General features: G+C 34.1%; 1 protein-coding gene across 1 annotated transcript in view; it reads right to left on the bottom strand.

Annotated features, from left to right (window-relative positions):
- LOC118191818 (6-phosphofructo-2-kinase/fructose-2,6-bisphosphatase-like) overlaps positions 1–16,407 on the bottom strand; it is a 172,594-nt gene extending 156,187 nt beyond the window's left edge. The window contains exon 1 of the mRNA XM_085821157.1: positions 16,220–16,407. Within this exon, the coding sequence (XP_085677283.1) occupies positions 16,220–16,271 (52 nt within the window). The 5' untranslated portion in view covers positions 16,272–16,407. The remainder of the gene's footprint in view (positions 1–16,219) is intronic.
- Positions 16,408–16,612: the final 205 nt, after the last annotated feature.

Here is a 16,612-nt window from a genome sequence, read left to right on the forward strand (position 1 = left end):
CCCTAAGACTGCTTTGCGAGGAAGCCATCTTACCGAGGCTGTACATTTCGTAACAATATTAATAATTACCTTGTATTTACATATTAACAATACTTACTTATAAATCAATATTTATTAGTTATTCTTCAGCAATATATATTCATATCTATCTGATTATCATTCCATATGTATAAGCAGACAATGTACGCATTAAACTCTCGACAAATGGTCTATTACCGTATGTTCACGAATACCACGGGCAGGTTTTTTTTTTTTTTTTTTTTCATAATTTTAATCGGAAAAATCGAAGTGCACGGCTTACGCGGAACAAAGCAATATATAGGCCAGGTAATCGCAAGTTGGTCGGCATAAATTATTCTCTTTGAAGCTACGGTATCCCCAGACAATATGTAAAGACATTAGGTATTTTTGGGAAGCAGGAGAGATGAAAAATGATCAACGTCTTGAGCGGGAATCGAACCGCGGACCTCTCTACACGCCCAGACCACCACACCACGAAGGCATGCCAAGAAGGTAGGAGAAATACCTTATAAATATAACGTTATATGATGCTACTGTACCCTCTGAAATAATAAATTCTGGCCACGGATTTGTAGAGGATAGACGGTCACTAGCAGTCACTAGATGTATGCATTAATCGTCCATTTAAAGCAGCACTGAAAAGAACAGGGGCGTAGCTAGAGGGGGGCATCTGTCCCCGGGCGCAGAATCCAATCGGCGCCAAACTGATGTTAGGACATTTTAGGATTAAATGTTTTCCATCCTTGGCAAGCAGTAGGGGGCGCGAAATCTTCAGTTGTCCCTGGGCGCTGAAAACCCTAGCTACGACTCTGGAAAAGAATGTACGCGAAATGGATGGCCGCTGGAAATCACGCACTGACACCGACTAGTCGTGTCAATAAGCCCGAAATAATTCGAATCTGTGGATGCATAAAAGCCGCCTGGGATGGAATTTCGCTAGAACTTGACAACTTTCACAAGAGCTTCAAAAAGTGGGGAATATCAAATAGCATGGACGGAAGTGAGAATTATGCACTGTGGGATGATGAGAAAGAAGATAATACCGGCAGTTCCGAAAGCATCAGTAATGATAGCAACGCAGAAGGCGAGGAAGATTGGCAATCCAAATTGTGTTTCCAGACTGAAAAAGTGGCAAGAAGTGCCATGGTGTGGTGAGTTATCTGTCTTTGGTAGATTACCGGTAGATTTTAAAGGATCACTCGGGACTTTTAAATCCATATTTAGTGCAGCGATTGTTACCGACTGAAGCTATTGTTTAACGAATAAAATTTTACTATATAACATACTTAGATTAGCAGTTTTTTTCTTTCTGCCGTAAATTTAAATTCTGCTAACGTATTTATTCCTTTCCCATTAAAATGTTACTGGGCATGTGATTGCTACCTACTTTAGGAGTTGCAAAAGCTGCAGGTGGTAGCTCAGATTTCTTTCCCGATAACCGTCGATCGATATCATATTTCTTTGTTTCTTTAAGCTCGTATTCCAGTAAAAAGAGTTTTTCTGTTAATTAATATGTATCTGTGGCGAGACGAGAACGCCCGAACACTATCTAACTACATGCCCTCTGACAAGAGAGTATCACATAAAAATGCCCACAACCAATGTTCAAGCCTTCGCAAAGTATTTAGTTAAGCAAAAGCATCTCGCAAGGAAAATCATGAAAATGATGGACTTATTATTCAACAATGGGATTAACTTATGTCAGGTGACATAATTACCCAAGATATCTAATTTTTATAAGTTAAAAATATCTCCACAGTAGTTACTTAATTTTGACAGTAGTTACTCCACAGTAGTTACTTATCTCCACAGTAGTTACTTAATTATCCACAGTAGTTACTTAATTAATTGAAGGACGTTTTATTAACACTTCAGCAAGTATAGTGCTATTCAGATAGTTTTAAATGTACTGAATTTGTAATAGCGTGACACTCTTTTGTAACATATAATGGAGTGTATATGCGTATTTAGACAGATAATGCTTAGCATACCTATTGTAATGTATAAATAAGTTTTAATAATAGAAAGTATCAGATGCATAATGGTAACAGTAAAGTAGAATTTATAGTATGGAATATTTAGAACTGAATGTTTAATATTAAATGTGTTTTCGACGTAAAATGTATAGCATATATAATGTAACGGGAAATGGTATAAAATAGGAGTATCAATGGTAAAACAAACAGAAAGTATAGCGCATCTATTTACCTCACGAATGAGTAACTAGTATTATATGTATAGCACACTCATAATCAAGTAAAGCGTATTTAAATCATGTATATTGTACCTAATGTAAAAGTTCATGTTCTGTCTGTATCTGGATTTAATAATAATGTATATCGCTACAGTATATCTAATGTATAATATATTTAATACAATGTCAAGCTCACTATATAAGTAGATTCTGTGAATTTAGCTCACTGTATTAATAAGCAAGTCTGTAGGTTGTAGCAAGTAGTTCAAATAAGTTAGTGTTACGTGAATTATGTACAGAGTAACTGTAATCGCAAGTGATATATATTTAATGCAAAGTAATGTATATATAGCTATGGTGCCTAAGTGAAGAGTATACTGTAATCGCAAGTGTTCCTTATTTAACACAATGTACAGTATTTATGTAACACAGTATTTATGCATTTTTATTTTTTGTATATACTTATATTCCAGAGTTATTAATCTAGTATTATTTGAATGTATTGGATGTAAAATTAGCATGTCACAAACGGCCCTATATGACCATGTTCTTATGTTTCTCTTTCATTTCAATAATTACTGTGGCCCGGGCAGCTGGATAGCACCGAAACATATCGGATGCTCTGGATAATGGTGGACGTGGTGCTGTACTGATTAACCACTATGGTAAAGGAACAGTGCCCACGTCCACCGTCACTCACTCACTCACATACGGTAATTGCTTAATAAAAAAAAATCTGATGTGGACACCCAACCAACAACTGAAACAATAAAATAAAATTCTAAAAAGGAAAAATTATCTAAAAAAAAAAAAAAAATAACAACTGTGATTAAAAATATAAAGAAAAATGTTTGAAAGACTAGGCCTTGCAACTTTTTCTCCGCTCGTGCACAATGAAAGGGAAAGTGAAATAGGTTACTGTAAATTTAGAATTTCATTTAGTGAATTATTCTTAGCGAAAACTGAAAAAATCTGTTGTGGACGCTACATGACATTCTTATACGGTCTATTAAATTATACACATTTTTAGCTGCATTTCATTAAAGCTTATTTCCTCAAATTTCATTAGAGATATATATTTCTCATTCATCCATTTCAGTTCGCGGCGAGGTAAAAATACATAAAACCTCAAAACATAGCCATTCAAAATTGTAACACCAAATACAGTTAAAAGAATTTTACAATTAAAATTAGCTTATGCAAAAACAAGCAATTCGGCCAGCGGACAGGAAGACAAGATTTTTTTTTTTTTTTTTTCGGTGCACAAAAACGAATGTCAAGTTTCGGTCCCAATCAGCAAAAAGTCACTGAAGTTGATGCAGAAACTGACTTAATTCACTTTTCTACTAAGAGTTTCAAATGTAAACAAAAGACGGCTTCGTTAGGCTTAGTAGCACTTACACGAATTTTAAATTGTCGATAATTTTACAACTTTTGAATGCAGATTAACTAAAGGCTTAAAAACCTTCACGAAATATTAATTCAATCACTTTTAACGCAAAAAATGCACAATTCACCAACATATAAGCATAAAAAACTGATGTCACCGAGACGGGTAACAGAAGTGGGTAGATATATTGTTTCGCTTTTCTTTTCTGACACCAGTTGTTACGCTTTTCTTTTCCTTCACATTCGTACGGGGTTCGTAGATTTGGATACGAAGACACTTCTTGATGAAGTATCGAAACACACTTCATTTACCAATATTAATCATATAGCTCCAAAATCTCTTTTACAGTCGTCGAACTGTTATAAACACGCTGACACGTTCAGCGACACAGCCTTCTCACTGTCAGGCAATAACGGTGGAGACAGCTTCACTGCAAAGCACCAGAGTACAGCTTCCGACTCTGCTTGGTCGTTCTCGGAACTCCACGTACTCTCGAGACTCTCCACGCCACAACTCGCGATGCACTCGACGATACAAAAGAGCATAGCTCTCGACTCCTCCTTAGAGATTCTTTGACTCAGCACAGTCTAAGACAAAACTCGACGACTCTCTCGATGCACTCGACTACCAACTCGGCGCTAGACTTCGAAACACTCTCTCAATGACTGACTATCAGCTCGCTAGACGAGGCACACACACACTGACTGCCGCCCAGCAGGATTTATATAGCTTTTGGCTTGTGTTCGAGAACATTCTGGGATAAACCGGTAAGAATTCGTTCCAGAAGGTTCTCCATCCGTCCATTATATATATAGTCTATTTTATCGCCAAATGGGCGATTTTTCGCCAAATGTGGCAACCATGCCTTCTCGCTATTTTATGGCAACCCTAAAACTGCTTTGCGGAGAAGCTATCTCACCGTGCCTGTACATTTCGTAACAATATATACATATATTCATATACTTTTGGTGCGGCCGATTGGCAGCCAAAAAGACAGATGCAAAACTACATATTATAACAGTCCGATATAGTACAAGACTTAAACGTTCTGAGGCTACTCGTTTTTGAATTATGAGAGATATATACATACATACATACAGACGTCATAAAAAAAGAAATCTCTTCTGAATCCATTTTACAATCCGTTTTGGAATAAAAAGATCTTTTATTGTACCCGTACGTACAGATGTCACGCAGAAACATCGTCCAAATGGGTTCGAAAACGATGAAAATGGATATTTTCGTTGAAATGTGATACGTGAAATTTTTCGCTATTACAATACTACCTTTACTTCGTACAAGCAATTAAAAAAGAAATTCAAACATTATCTCATGATATGTAAGATAAAAGTGTATGGAGGCTAAAGAATTTCTGTGCGGATTCTTTGCGCCTGCTCTTCTCGCTAATATTTAATCGAATAACCTGCATTTAACACCACACAGCATATGTAGCCTTGCTACATGTCTTGAAAGAAATATATGCACTATATAATTAAAAGCAGACGCAATTTTACGTATTGCATTTCAAAATCCAAGCATTAATCTTCCCTGATAGCCTTCAAAGCTCCGAAAATCCTAATTTATGTGCTGATTAACGAATTAAATTGCTATGAGCATCACTGGTTAATCAATAGGTAACGCAAAACTTGCTTCAGAAGAAAAATACTAAAGCCTTCACCTTTCGAGCAGAAAAGCCTTCACCTTTCGATAGAGAAACAAACAAATGTATTAAAAATAATACTACATGATTTAAAATTATGTTTTTGATACCTTTTGCAATTACTTCACAAAGTTTTTTTAAGTAAGTAAACAATAATTTGATGTTAAATTTACGCTCTAGATTGAATTAATGTCAAAAATAAACAGAAAAAAAACTAAATACACCGAAATCTAACGGGAGAAAGAAATTCATGCCCCCTTGATAATGAATTTAGAATTAATGTATGCAGTATTTCTATTAGCTAGAATATTGTTATGAGCCGGCCAACCGGGATAGTTGTTAGTGACTGTGACTGCCGTACCGAAGGGCCCAGGTTCGAATCCTGGAGAAGGCAGAGATGTTTGTATATGTATAGTGTCTGTGCAGCATGGGGCTCGCTCTAAAAATGCAGCGAGCCAAAAGTCCTCTCGAGAGGTTGCTGTGGTAAGGGAAGAGGGGTGGGAGACCCTCGGACCCGTCCCCACAGAATGCTGTCCATCAAAATCGGGGACGAAACTGAGAAAAGTCGTACCATCACCTCTATGGTCTTAAGGCTTTTGCGACAGGCGCCATCTTGCACTCCTTGCTATGGGCCAATTTCATAGGCTTGCTCTGTTGTTACTGTCAGACAAGTGAGATAAGCACAACATATTGTTACGAATTTTGTACATAGATAGATAATTTTAGTGAAACTGTTGTATGTTTCTGTATAAACATGAAAAGCTTGAGAGAAACGAAGCTCTGCTGAAAAAATAAGAATTCAGTAGCAAGTCTACTTAACATTGAATAAAGGGCTATTTCGCTAATTTGGTAAGATATCGCCAAGCTGGCAATAGATTTGGCGACTGATTTTTCTCGCCAAATTTGTTAAGAAATCGCCAAAATTCTCCAAACTAAGCAACCATTTGGTGACATTTTAGACCGGTTCCTGTATAACTCTAATGGATATTGCAATCTAATAACAGTATTTGATTCTTATCCATATCCCCCCTCATGTGCCTTCGAGTAATTTCGATTTCTCGGCGGCCGGGGGGGAACTATATAAAACCGGCGAGAGCATCAGTTTCTCAGATGTTAGTTGTTAGTTAAGAACGACTACGGTGTACTGAGATATCCATGACAGAACCGATAGATTCGTGACAGCTTCGCCTTTTAGATGCACTTTGCATTGCGTTGTGTTTAACGTTCTTAGTAGTTTGAAATGTAATTACTGAATGTACTCTGTGATACTGTGAAGAACTGCACGAGTATTTTTTGTGCAGAGTTCCAGAATTGTGAAGTGTTTCTTTTGGTAAAATAAATTTTCTCAAGCTTTCCTCCGTTCTGAATGCATTCAATCTCTTACGAACCCAGCATATATATATATATATATATATATATGTGTGTGTGTGTGTGTGTGTGTTTTGTTTTCTCGGTTTAATAGCCAAAAATTATTTCGTGTTCAGTCTCAATTCTTCTGTTTTGACGAAACGCGATATGGAATTAGCTGGATTCGAAGCTCATTGTGCATTTTCCTTTAGTTTAACTTAGTGTTAAAAAATTATTCACGGGAACCACAGTATCACATTTGCGTTAACGCAATAATATGAAGAATTTCTTTTTATACCTTGTTCTCTAATTTTACAGCTCACTGCGCAAAATTCTTGACCGCACAGGTCTTTTTTAGTTTGTTCTCCTTTCTTAAATTATATATATATATATATGTGTGTCATAATTTAATGCGTAAAAGAAAACGCAGGAACTCTTAACAGCTTTCGATATTCCTCATGGCTGAGAGTTGAATGCGTGCAGACGAGGACGACGAAACTGGGTTTTTACAAATCACCAATCTTTATTTTCGCAGATATAAAAAATAATTCTTACACGGTTTTTTAAAAATACGACGTAAGCATTTTGGACAGGACAGCATAAGCGGCGCAGAGCTCTTTGCAGGGTGGAAGCTAGAGAAAGGAATGACGTAGTTACAATGCCAAGAGTATTTATACTAAGTCTGATGTATAAGTAGAGCTAATCTGTGATTGGTTAATTTTAGTTGTTATATAACACGGAAGGATCTCGAATTTGGGAGAACAGCTGAATTTAGGGGGACAGCACCAAATCTAGAATAGCTAAATTTTCAGGTCGCCAATTTTTCTTAAAGCAGCTATCGTATTTTGTTATATCTTACATATATGTAAGCTGGACATGGCCAAACTGCAGCTCTCGGTCCCCTCCTTAACTGTGGCTCGCGAGGGAACTGAGGCTCTTCGGCTCTTTGAATGTAACTCAACTATTAATATTTTTATTTTTCAAATAGATATGATGCAACGATACGCTTCTTTATCAGTTAGTAATTTAATTTCTTAAATTATACGTGCATAATAATTTAATTGACTTCAAACTGCCCACAGTGCATTCAGCGTCAGACTAACAAACAAAATGGCAAATAATTCCGCGGCTACGAAATTCTGTAGTAACTCTTTTTACTTCCTTGTACGAAGTAAAAAGAAAGTACTGTAATCGCGAAAAGCTTCAGGCAGCATATTTCAACGAAAATATCCACTTCGACCGCTTTCGAATGCAATTTAACGATGTTTTTGCGTGATATCTGTGCGTAAGGACAGAATAAAAGGCACCTTTCCTCCAAAAAAATCATAAAACTGCTTTAAATTAATTCTGAAGAGAATTTTTCGTGTCGTCTGTACGAACGTATGTACGTACTACGTATCTCGCATAACTCGAAAACGAGTAGCCTCAAAACGTTGAAATTTTGTACATAGGTCTGCTATAGCATGTAGATGTGCACCTCGTATTTTGGTCGCAATCGGCCGCACCAAACGTATATAAATATAGTATTTATATATATATCCACTCTGTTACCCGGCTCAGTGATCTCAGTATCTTTACTCTTATATGTTTGTAAATTGTACATTTTTTGCTTTAAAAATGATTGAATTATGGGCTTCTGATCTTCCGGTTAAGGTTTTTATGCCTTTCGTAATTCTGGAAGCAATATTTGTACAATTATCAACAATTTAAAAGCTGTTTACGTGCGGTTACGTTTTAAATAACATGGCGGACATATTTGTTTACATTTGAAACAGCATGAATTGTAGATTTGTTGCCAATCTAGAGAGACTAAGCTTCGCAACACAAAAATAACGCCTTCATTTATTATTGCGAATTAAATCATGCTTAATCCTTTCTGGAATTTTTTCGAGGAAATAAGTGTTTAAGATTTACTTCGTAATTTTTAATGCAGATATTTTGTGTTTTTATGTATGTTTGCCTTGTCGCGAAGTGAGAGCTGAATTGATTGAATGAGAAATACTAAATCGTCTGTGAAAAACTGTTTCTTTTCTGCTTTGTTTGTTTAATTTCTTTCATACATCGTTTTAGCTTTATTATAGTATTTGAATAGAACATGTGGCAACGATAATTTTTCAAATGATATAAATTTTGTGCATTCAGAGTGTCGTTATAGTAAACAAATATAGTGAATTTTAAAGAGTGCATTTATTCTATTGTGGTTTATGCGCTGTCGACGAAGTAGATTTAATTCAATCCAATCAATTTAAATGAAATTCAAGAAAAAAGTGCGTATAATTTAATATTCCGTACGAGGAAGTCATGTGGTGTACACATCAGACTTTTTTAGAGAATATAATAGTCAATGAGGCAGTAGAAAAGATAACTGCCCAGATCATTTAAAAAATTAATACTCTTGCCCTCTCCTTCAGATAGAAAGCCTTTTATGTATTTTGTCAGACTCAACTAAACAAGCAATCAAGCTTCTTTTTCTTGAATAACAAATTCTCTATTGTTCACACGGTATCGTTTCAGTTATTTTGTGATTTCTAGTACATAATATGTAAGTTAAAGAAAACCATGGAATCTGTTTTTTAAATTAGACTTTTACTCTTTACGCAAATGAAAAATTTACCTTACCGTGCTTGTAAAAATTATTATGGTTCTTTTTTGTGGTTTCAGTCCATTTTTGCTTCTATTTTTGCTAAAACCAGTCAGCAATTATAAACGAAAGGGGGGGGGTTCTGTCAGGAAAAAGAATATTCAGTTGCATCTTATATCGAAAAGTATGAAATCTGTATATGAAAGGAAAAATTGATATACATTATTTCCTGAATACAGAGTAGGATAAATAAAACTTCTTATATATATATATATATATATATGACTATAGTAATTACATAAAAAAAAATTTAAAAATCTGAAAGCTTTCAGATTTTATATTACGACCAAAGGGGAGTATTCTTTTAAAGTTTTGTGTGTCACCGTTATTTATTAAATATCGCGTTCTTCGCACTTAAACCATAAAATTCAATTCAACAGCAATAACGCAAAATAATTTAAAAACAGCATATCTTCAGAACACAGTCTCGCGCGCTGGAATAATTTTTTTTTCCTCCGTACAATCTTGCCATTACTCGCTTTGAAATCGTTGAGTTTGTTAATCGAAAATTCGCTAAAGTTTTACAATATATGAAATAGATAATAAAACAAATTCCAAATTTGGGCTTCCAAATGCCCATATTCGAATTGAGGACTACGTTTTTCAAAATTAGATTTCTCTAGGTACCATCGTTTTTCGACAGTGCGAGACACATACATGCATTCATGCAGATTCTTCGTTATTTATCTTCTTTAAATATAATGCAGGGTTCTAATATTTGGTGGCAACAATTTTAAAAGTGAAATACAGTTTATAGTGAACCAACGCAACATGCCAAAACGAAATTAATAGCCCCTTTAAGCAAATTCTCCTTCTGTGCTAAAAACATGAAATTCACTATTTATTTACTTCAAACATATGTTTTCGTCAAAATCTATTTCATAATTAGTCCAAAGGAGCAGTTTGCGCAGAAGGACTGTTAATTTCGTTTTGGCATTTTGCGTTGATTCACTATAAATGTCGGTTCACTTTTCAAATTGTTGCTACCAAATATTAGAGCGCTATATTATACTTGCATTTAAAGAAATTAAATAATGAAGAATTTGCATAAATGTATGTATGTTTCTCGCACTGTGATAAAACAACGGTACCTAGAGCCATACAATTTTGAATAACGTACTTTTTTACCCGAATATGGGCATCTGGGAGCCCGAATTTGGAATTCGTTTTATTATCTACTTCATATTTTGTAAAACTTCAACGAATTTTTGATTAACAAGCTCAACGATTTAAAAGACAGCAATGGCAACACTGTACGGGGGAAAAAAAAAAAAATCTCCAGCGCCCGATACTATATTGGAAATTCTAAAGATATACTCATTTCAAAATTACTTTGCGATATTGCTGTTGAACTGAACTTTATAGTTTACGTGCGAAGAACATGATATTTAATAAATAAAGGTAATAAAGGTAACACACAAAACGTTAAAAAAAAAAGCCTATTTGTAAAATCTGAAAGCTTTCAGACTTTTATATATATATATATATATATATATATATATATATATATTTTAGTCCAAATGGATTTGAATCCCGAAGGACTATTAGTTTCGTTTTGGAATTTTGCGTCGGACTCATAAATGTCGGTTCACTTTTCAAACTGTTACCACAAAATGTTAGAGTCCTGCATTATATTTGAAGAAATTAAATAATGAAAAATCTGCATAAATGTATGTATATTTCTCGTATTGTGATAAAACAACGGTACATAGAGTCATCGAATTTTGAATAACGTAATCCTCCAACGAATATGAGCATGTGGAAGACCAAATTTGAAATTTGAAATTTGTTTTATGATCGATTTCCTATTTTTTAAAACTTTGACGAATTTTTGATTAACAAACTCAAGGATTTCAAAGCGAGCAATGGCAACGTTGTGCAGAAAAAACATTTTTATCTCCAGCGCGTGAGTCTCTGTATCGGAAATTCTAAAGATATGCTCGTTTTAAAACTATTTTGCGGTATTGCTGTTGCACTGGATCTTATGGTTTAAGTGCGAGGAACATGATATTTAATAAAGAAAGGTAACACACAAAATGTTAAAAAACGCCCCTTTGGACGTGATTTAAAATCTGAAACATTTAAGATTTTTTTTTTTTTTTTTTTTAAATTAAAAACGAAGTTGCCGCCATTGGAAAATCTTCATGCGGCTCTTAAAGTTTCCTGAATCTTACACTGCGTCTCCTACTGTCGTAAAGTTTGGCCACCTGTGATATATACATTTCTTTCTATAAAAAATTCAGAAATGACTAGAAATAATGCATTAATTATAGTCTCATTATAATTCAAAACACTGTGTTGTTGCCAATGGCCAACCGGTGAAAGTGCGATGAATTCTATTCTCGGACGAGAAAGCGAGAGCTGCGGTTTACGCAAATTTCTCAAGGCGGCGAGACACGTGCAAGCGTGAGTGATGCAATAATAGCATCAGTTGGCTTCAGTGAACCACTTGGAGAAAGACCCATTGAGAAAAATGCCAACCATGTAAACAAGACAATTCTCGGATTTGTATTTCGCAATTCGGTCTCAGCTACAAGGAGCTTTTACCAATCGATTTTAATTTTGTCTATGCCGTTTGCTTTAATTAAAAAAAAGATCGTACGGAGATGTGAAACAAAAGGTGACAAAGTCATGCAATTTCAATTTGAGAGTTCGTACCTTGCAATGTCTATATGGTATATCTTTTTTCTAGTAAGTCGTATCCACCGCTCTAATTTTTTAGTTTAAATTAAAATTAGAGCGAACAGGATTTCTGTTTCCGATTTTTAATTATTTTTGGGCAAAATAATTTTGATCTTCGACAAAGACTAATCTGTATCAGTTTCTTTCGAAATACATAGAATATTTCTACGTCTTTTTTCATATATTCTATGTAATTTCTAATGAACAAATGAACAATACATAAATTCTTTTCTAGTATCAGATATTTTTAATTAGTTTAGAGAGCATTTCGAGGTCACGTGACTGTCGACGAATGAATGAACAGGTATTTTCATCTGTAAATTAACAATTGAGGGCTGTTTATTTTTTTATCAGTTTAAATCGGAATTTTTTTAAGGGGGCTCATACACCTTAAACCCCTTATGATCTTCGAATATGTGACTGTTGCTAGAATTGGGATATTTTATTTATTTTAAAAGCAATTACTTCCAACCTTTTACAGCTGACTACATAATATAGCTGCTTTGGAAACTAGTAACCAGAAAGTTTGTGTTGCCACAAATAATTTTCTAATTTAATCCGCTTTGTGACAAAATTTTTCGTCATGTTTCCACCTTTCGCGCATGCTATTTTAAAAATGGCTAATGGTACATACTTGAAATTTGATGGAATTCTTTTTATGGGCACTATTTTCTAACTGAACCAAAAATCTGATGAATATTTTAATATTAAAAAATTTTATGGACGAAAACATTTCAGATTTTTTTAATAAAATACATTTTATAAACTCAACTCCAAATAAAATAAAAATTTAACATGAAATTCTTAGAATTTTAGGTTCATAGTAGTTTCCAAATGTTATAAAAGCTATATATTGGGTATGGAATTAAATTATACAACAGAATGTTTCAAACTGTGCGCGCAAGGTGGAAACTTGACGAAATATTTTGTCAAAAATCGGATTAAATTATAAAAATATTCGTGGCAACACAAACTTTCTAATTACTATTTCAGAAAGCAGCTATATTATGTAGTCAGCGGTAAAAAGTTGGAAGTAAATGGCTTTTAAAATAAATAAATTATCCCAGTTCTTGCCACAATCACATATTCGAAGATATTATGGGTTTTTACGGTGTATGAGTCCCCTTAAAGCACACGGTAAAATCCTAGTATACGCTCCCCCAAACAAATTGTTTACTGCTCATCATAAATACCGCGTTTATTTCTCATCATGTAGCCAAATCCCGTATGTCCCGTATACTAGGATTAAACCCGGAACTGTAATAAAAGTTATTTTACAGGAAATGCTGCTAGATGAAGCATTTCGCTTTGATTAAAAAAGTTAAGAACGATATAACTTTGTAAAAGGAACTCAAGGGTTATCATCTTCCTCTATTTAACTTGCTGAAGTCGAAGACTTAATTGAATCAGATCATGGACAAACATTATGAGAAGTCAACCGCAAGCCAAGTCTATATCAATTGTTCAACACTTTCCGACGCTTACCAGTAGGAAGACGAAGTTTGATCTGTAGGTGCCGAGCCGATCAGAATAAAACAAAGCGAATCGAAGAGTGCGCTTTCTACTAAACGAATCAAACAGAAAAGTTTTCTTTATCGCATGACTCTTTATGAAAAATGGATCTCATAAGCAAATCGCAAACTTTCGGCTCAAATTGTTTGATGACAAAGAAGGTCTAAAAAATATCCCAAAGCGGTTAATCTTTGGATTATGGTAACTTGGCGATTTTTTTTTTTTTTTTTTTTTTTTTGCGACCAACCCTGCTACAGGAACCTGCTAGTTTTGTTTTGAACACGCCATTTTGTTTTTACGAAGTAAAGGTATTTTTTTTTTACTCAACATTTTTTCCCAAGAATCTGCTAGCCGAATGCTAGAACTTTTATGGAACAAAAGTGCTTAATCATGGCAAAGATTAGTGCGAAATTGGGAGAAAGTGCAGAATCGCCCACTGCTTGCCGCGGTTTTAAGAATTGCACATACACGGTATCATCCATGTATACGTCGATCTATTTTCACTTAAAAAAAACATCCCAGAATTGCACAAAAATGGCATTGCGCACACTCTTGACTTTATCCATGTACACTGCTAAAGTCCTTGCTAGTAACATTTATCGCCTTACCAAAATGTCGCCAAACTACCTGTTACCATATTCCAAAGATTAGCCACCAAAGCATATCTGCACGCAAAGAAGGTAATTATCACTAGTCACTTTTACGTCGTCTAGTCGTCACTCCTTTTACGGAGTTAAGACAGACTGGCATTGCTCAGCTATATGGCAAATGCACCAGAAGTTACGCAGTGAGTAGTCAACAATTGCCAATAGACATGTCATAACTTACTAAGACAACATCAGATCATATTTTGGTTTCATACAACAGATAAGAAATCCGAATTACCTATTCCTCCTCATTCATTATGCTTTTATCAGTTTCTTTCGAAATGTATTCTATATAATTCCTATTTCTCCTCACTCACAACGCCTTTCTTCAGGATCATATTCCTAAATTCCATTTCAATCGGAACAGGATTCCTGTTTCCTCCAACGAATTATTATTGGACAAAATAATTTTGATCTTCGACAAAGACTAATCTGTATCAGTTTCTTTTGAAATACATAGAATATTTCTACGTCTTTTTCCATGTATTCTATGTAATTTCTATTTCTTCTCATTCACAATGCATTTCTCCTTCCCCCTTTTCTGTCATTACAGCTGTTTCTGATTTTTAATTATTTTTTTGCAAATTAATTTTGATCCTCGACGAAGAATAACTTTTATCAGTTTCTTTCGAAAAATATGTACTTTTCTACGTATTCTATGTAATTTCTGTTTCTCCTCATCTCTTCTATCATTCATTAGAGCTGTTTCCAACTTTTATTTATATTTTTGCAGAATAGTTTTGATCCTCGAGAAAGACAGATCTTTATCAGTTTCTTTCGAAAGGTATAGAATATTTCTACGTTTTTGATTTTTTAATTATTTTTTTGCAAAACATTTTTTATCTTCGATAAAGACTAATCAGTATAAGTTTCTTTCGAAATGCATAGAATATTTCTTTAAAATTAACTAAGTTGAATTTTACCTTCTGTTAAAGTCCAAAGTTCTGCATTTTAGATTTAATGCTTGAATTCTAAATGTTGGTAATTCTCCTGGCTTACAGTGCTTCAAAAATAGTTCATATGACTTGATAAATTTGACTTTTTTACTCATCATGTTATTTTCCCAAATGACATTTCTAATAGTTGTTTTCATGCATAGCATAACTATAACAAAATCGGACTATTTTCCTACTCTTAAATCAAAACTTTTAAAACTTTTTAAATTTATTAATTAAAATTTAAAAATCTTTAATTTGGTAAATATGTTGCGAGAAAAAAAAATATTACCGAGATAAATTTTGTTATTTCACTCTATCCCACTTTGCTACATTTTTAACTTCAGCTAACATAAAATATATTCACCTTCTTCTAAGTTATAATTTCAAACGGTACAATTATTTCATTGATCCATTATAGCAATGATAATAAAGCTTTGAAGACCTCATCTCATGCACGTAATAAATACCTGTGATCATTTAACGTTTTTATGCCATTTAATAAATTATTGCAAATATACTAGGGTTATTGCGCAAGGGAGAGTGTGAGAACTTTTAAAAAAGTCTGATTCAGCTTAGAATATGAATCTTTATTAAAGATGGAATTCGCAAAGATGATGCAATTCATTTGAAATATTTAAACAAAAATTAAACTTTTGATTAGATATGTAAATTCTGTCACATTAAAAATGAAATTACTGAGTATAAAACCCAAGGCTACAATTTTACAACAGCAGTAACATAGATTCTAGAAACATAATACATTAAAATTTATTTATTTCTTAACCGATTAAAAACTGATTCGATCAAATTATCGTTTGTTTTTAAATTTTCGTAAGTCTGTTATGTTATTTAACACACCCGATAAATACATATTTTAAACATATATTAAATTATCTACACTCTCAGGATTTAAACATTAATTTTTCATATATGGCCAAAACTACGTTAGTTTTTTTATAACTAATGCAGTCTTTACCGCAGAAAAAGGTAAACAATACAGAATTCACTTAATATGCATTCTTCGAATTTGGCTTTGAGTTTTAAGAACCTGCTGTGAATTCAAAGTTAAGGTCGGCGAAATACGGAATTATATTTTTTTTAATATGCTACTGAAAACTGGAATGAAGTCTGCATCTAAGTTAAAAATAGAAATTTTTACAATAGCGAAAACAAAAAAGAAACCTTACCTCGCACTGGAAAAGGTTTTGTTCGAGTGCCAGACCCGATTCCTGGAGACATTACAAACGACGAAAACAAGACCTTTCAAAAACAAAGTTCCTTCTGTCAAAGATTTTGTCTATCGCGTCTCCTAGAGACAAGTGATTGCTTCGAGTAGAAAAGAGAATGAATAACACGAAAATGCCGGTTGAAAGGAGTAAACTGCGTCAGATTCGCAAGATGTTCTTCGCGGGATAGCCACGTGACCGGATATTGGTCTGTAAACTAGGGTTTTGCGGTAAGTTCCGCTGACGTCACAAGCTCGCAAAAGAATCGATACTTACGTTTACTATTTCCGAATTCCAGACTAGGTTACAAAATCGTGCTTCTTAACGCCAGACGTTATTTAATTGGCTCGAGCA

The sequence above is a fragment of the Stegodyphus dumicola genome, chromosome 7, assembly GCF_044657685.1.
Source record: "Stegodyphus dumicola isolate Sdum_Otavi_A_Nest chromosome 7, ASM4465768v1".
Classification (NCBI taxonomy): Eukaryota; Metazoa; Arthropoda; class Arachnida; order Araneae; family Eresidae; genus Stegodyphus; species Stegodyphus dumicola.